This window comes from Oratosquilla oratoria, chromosome 8 (genome assembly GCF_046742065.1).
Source record: "Oratosquilla oratoria isolate Oo_2021 chromosome 8, ASM4674206v1, whole genome shotgun sequence".
Lineage (NCBI taxonomy): Eukaryota > Metazoa > Arthropoda > Malacostraca > Stomatopoda > Squillidae > Oratosquilla > Oratosquilla oratoria.
Window position 1 is genome coordinate 40,515,468 of NC_134784.1, and position 5,000 is coordinate 40,520,467.

Genomic DNA, 5,000 nt, shown 5'->3' on the forward strand with positions numbered 1-5,000 from the left:
CAAGTCGTCTTCGAGGTTGTAGATCCAAGTTGGAGAGGTGGAAGTTGTGCTCTCCGCCATCGTGGAAGCTGGCGGAGGAGGTGAGGGCACAGGTGTTGAGTTTTCACTCGTCACAGGAATTATCCCGCCGCCTCCGCCTCCACCACCTCCTCCAGTTGCCAAGATACCCTGCGGGCTATTGTTGTTGCTGTTGTTGTTGTTGTTGTTACTGTTGTTATTGTTGTTGTTGCTGCTGCTGTTGTTGTTATTAATAGTGGTGGTAGTGGGCGTGGTGGACTGAGGAGAAGGAGTCCCTGACCTGTCTTTGCGGTCCATCCCCGGCAGGTTGTTGTTGACCCCAAACGGAGGCAACAAGTTGGGGATGAAGAAGGGAGAGGGCTGAGGGGCTCCATGTGAGAGGCGATCCCCGTTGAAGATGGACTCTGGAAGGGATGTGGGGAGATGGGAGCTGAGGGCTTCCAACCCAAAGGGCAGGGCTGAAGGGTCCGAGTAGAGTCTGGCGAGAAGTTCCGGGTTCAGCGCAGGATTGAAGGGTAGGCCTGGGAAAGGCATCCCGGGGAAGGCACCGCCCTTGTCCGAGGACGTAGACAGGAGCTTCCTGTGGAGGTTGAGGTTGGAGGCGTGCCTGTCCCTGCTGCGTTTGGAGGGGAAGGCTGCGTTGCAGCCCTCCACGGTGCACTTGTGCATGAGCTTGAGGTGCACATTCTGGTAGTGGGTTTTGACCCCGAAGTGGTTCTGAAACATTTTCCCGCAGGCTATGCACCGTCTCGGGTTTTCCTTGTCGATGGGGATGTCCATGCCGCTAAGGAAGCCACCCTCGCCAAATTGGAAGTTGCCATCCGAGTCCTCCGAGGGGGAGCTCGGGTTCGAGTCCCGGTCGCTGTCCCTGTCACTTGGCCTGGGACTCGACGAGCTGACGCCAGTGGTGGAGGAGGTCAGCGGGAGGCCAAGTGACGCTGCCGCGTTTGGGGGCAACCCAGACGAGGAGAAGTTGGCGAAGTGTCCTTTTGAGAGGTCTTCCAAGTGACGGAGGGCGTTCGACGACTCGACGGCATCGTCGAAGCTACTGGAGGACACCTTTCTTTGTCCCCCGTCACTCTCTTTGTCGTTTTTTGGCGGCCTATCTTCGGAGGCCCCGGAGGACACCCGGGACTTGAGGTCACCTCGGTTGGCCTCGTCTTCGTCCTCATCGCTCATAGCGTCCAGCTCTTTGTCCTCGTTTTTATCGTACTCGGAATCCTTCTCATCGATGTCATTCAAGTCGTCGTCGTTGTCATCGTCATCGTCGTCATCAGTAGATATCAAGTCGTCGTCTTCTAACCGGAAGGCGAATTTCGTCGGGTTCTGGCTCTTTCTTTTCCTCTTGTTGACGGAAGGCGAGGCAACCATACCATCCCCCTTGACGCTCTGCATATCCACACTCATACTATCGTCGTCTATGTCGTTGTCGAGGCTGTCCTTTGTGTCACAATCCTCCTCCAGTCGGAGTCGCTTCTGCTCATCCATGTTGTTTTCAGAGGAAAGTGGCTCAAGGCCAACTCCGTCAACCAGGACCGTGGTACTGATGCCTCCACCAAAACCCTGCTCAGGGCGTCTCCCGTTTTCGTCACGCAGGCGTTCCTTCCGGCTGAGATCGAGGGTGGAGCTTCCTTTGCTCAAGGAGGCCTGCTGCATCTCTAGAGTCTGTCGGTGCAGCTCAAGAGCCTGTTTGTGGAGATCGGCCGAGGCGGCCGAGTGAGGTATGAAAGGAAGCCCCGTCAGTGGGTTGATACCCCCAAACTGTCCGGGGAAGGCTCCGAGGGGCGGGAAGCTGGAGGGATGCTGAATTCCCTGCTGGAAGGTGTGAGGCAGGAGCGCTGGGTGTGCGCTTGCCGTTCTTCCGTCGTGGGGCGAAATCTTACGACGAACATGGGGCGTATGGAGCTTCGGGTTCGGGTTAGCTGAATGCCGGTTCCTCGACCTTCGGGAGCTGAACATCATGTTGCAGCCTTCGACCGTGCACTTGTGCATCTCTCTCAGGTGCACAGCGGAGAAATGAATCTTAAGGGCGCCCTTGTCGCAAAACGTCTTGAGACACACATTGCACTGGACGCGCTTCTTCCCCGTCACCGGGTTGATCAGGGACGTGCCCATGTTGATCGGGTTCCAGGACCGCTTGTTCGGGGTCATCCCACCCGGGAGCGTCGGCGTGGTGGATTTAGGGGGCATGTGTATAGCGCTAGCACCCCCGGGTGACGCCCCTAAGGAATTTCCGTGCGTGGATCCTGGTGACATACCGGCGGTGGAAATTGAGAGATTGAGCGCGGTGGTAGATCCGGCCTCTTCGTCCTCACTGTGCAGTTCGGTACCCAACGAAGACTCGCTGCTCATCGAGACAGGAGTCGAGGCCGTCAGCACCATCGAACTCGGAGGCTGCGTTGGCACCAGGGGAGCCACCGCCGACGTGGAACTGATCTGGCTTGACCCGCTGGTGGCCGCTGGCGGACTGCTCGGTCCCATGGGGATGAGAGGCTTGCTTGAGGGTAAACTGCTTGGTGGGTCTAGCAGCGGTCTACAAGGAGCCGGGCTGGGACTTTTCCGTTCCTTACGATAGTCAAAGGGCTGCATGCTCTGGAGGTGAGTGAGTGGAGACCCGCTGATGGGGCTAGTAGGCGACCCGAATCCCGACGGTAAAGACCCGTTTGGGGAAATGTTGGGCAGAGACACCGGGGGTAAGGGCAGCCTGAGCATGGAGAGCGCACTCGGAGCTAACTGAGGGTTGCCCAAAAGGGAATTGGCCAACGAGGGGTTCGCGGCCAGCAAGTTCGTGGCCAGGGACGTCGAGGACAAAGGAGTCCCCGCCGGAGGTAAGGTTGGAGGTGCTGGGGGCACAGGTGGCCTCAGAAGGGATGAAGGATTGGCCGCGTTTCTTATCAACGGGTGCAAGAACATGTTTGCGTGCTCAATGAACTTTTTGATATCAGAATCAAAGTTCTTGGCCTCCTGCTGTTGTTGCTGCTGCTGTTGCTGTTGCTGATGGTGTTGCCGCTGATGCTGGTGGGGTTGGTAGTGGTGGGGCTGGTGTTGGTGCTGCTGATGATGGTGCTTGAAGTCGTCTCGTTCCTTCTCCCGGTGTCTTTCCCTGTGGGGTGAGAGGGAAGAGGAGTGCGAGGGTGGCTCCTGCGATAGGAGCTGCTGCACGATCAGCTTGGTCTCTCCAAACCGGAGGAACTGCTGCAGGACCAGTGCCTCTTCCTGAGGAGTCACCATGTTCCACTTGTAGAGGGGGTTTCCGTGTTTATCCTGCCGAAAGAGAGGATAAACAAATTAGAATTCGTGGGTTCAGTCAAATCATTAAAGAAATTCATGGAATATATGAATAAAAGAACTTGACCATAAATTAGTATAATCTTATTAAAACATTAATCAAAACTAGTGATTAAGCACCCAACAGAAGAGAAAATTATTACAATGCAACTTGAGAACGATCACTGTCATATCTTTTTGTTTTGATAATGTGTTACATTTTCATGAGCAGAACCTTATTACCAAACCAAAAAAAGAAAAAAAAAAGTAAAAGAAAAATATTATAGTAAAAGTTACGATTACTGTGATACTGGTTTTGAAATTATTACACTAACCAGAAATATTACATTTCACATCTTTAAATATGGTGAGTTATTCCATATTCATTTGTTCAGACTAAGACAAAGCAATTTAATATGTTGAACGTTGAACTCGAAATAGTAAAGGAGATTAAGATCCTCATTTCGTCTTGAGTTAATTTCTCAGTAGAATAAAAAAGCTCAGTATCGGCCTGAGTAGAAATCTATAAAATATTTCACAATAGTGAAGCAATTCATTGCCATATAACGATAGAGACAAATGTATACATAGCTGGTAAGTATTTGTTATAGTACAATTAAATGTTCCGTATAAAGAAAACGAAGACAATAAATGGCTTATGATAAAAAAAAAAGAAATTGTAAAACAGGGTTTTAATACGAAACATGAGTCTGTAGAAAAATTATAATAGAATAACGGTGTGTATTTTCCTCCAAACCCCATAACTGGTGATAGACAAACCCAAGACAAAAATGATCATAAAATACAATGACAGGAATAGTGAAAAATCGCTGTAGAAATATTTGATAAAGCAAGAAAAAAATCTGAAAAAAGTATTTAGGCCCTTTAAAAAGATAAAGTAGCATACTCTGTATAGTTCCCCACATCCCCTAACTGAGGATACAGACAAACCCTAGTAGCAAATCAACATCAACTGCGACATGAGCTCCACCAAACTTCGAGACACAACATTAAAGATTTATTCCACACACGCGTAATTAACGGAAATGACTCAAATTAAAGACTTATACAGTACTTTCCACTCGAGCAGACACAAACGGGCAGCCACGCTAGACCAGGCTGATGCTCATTCTCTTTTCAAGTTATGTAGACTTCTCATGGCTAAGGCATTCCTCCAGGATGAATAAAATCGGCTGGTGCCATTCGTAAACAACTCATGACTATCATTTTGAGGCTCCTTCATGATGAACAAAATACCTGGATTATTGTTGTTGTTGTTATCATCATTATCATTATTGTTATTATCATCATCATCATCATCATCATCATCATCATCATCATCATCATCATCATCATCATCATCATCATCATCATCATCATCATCATCATCTTCATCATTATCATTATCATTATCATTATTATTATTATAATTATTATTATTATTATTATTATTATTATTATTATTATTATTATTATCATTATATATATATATATATATATATATATATATATATATATACTGTCTATATATATATATATATATATAGATATATATATATATATATATATATATATATATATATATATATATATATATAGATATATATATATATATATATATATATATATATAATATCAATGGTAATGGTTTTTCTGGATGACTATCTGAAATACAGCGAGTCCTATAAGGCGGAAGTTTTCGATACAAACTACTT

At 47.6% G+C, this 5,000-nt stretch overlaps 1 protein-coding gene across 5 annotated transcripts in view; it reads right to left on the reverse strand.

Moving 5' to 3' along the window:
* The window catches only part of LOC143027708 (zinc finger protein basonuclin-2-like), a 325,526-nt gene that overhangs the window by 1,417 nt on the left and 319,109 nt on the right, over window positions 1-5,000 (reverse strand). For all 5 annotated transcript variants that reach the window (XM_076189176.1, XM_076189173.1, XM_076189172.1 and 2 more), the window contains one exon: window positions 1-3,282. This exon is cut by the window's left edge and continues 1,417 nt beyond it. In XM_076189176.1, coding sequence (XP_076045291.1) covers window positions 1-3,249 — 3,249 coding nt within the window. In that variant the 5' untranslated portion in view covers window positions 3,250-3,282. The remainder of the gene's footprint in view (window positions 3,283-5,000) is intronic.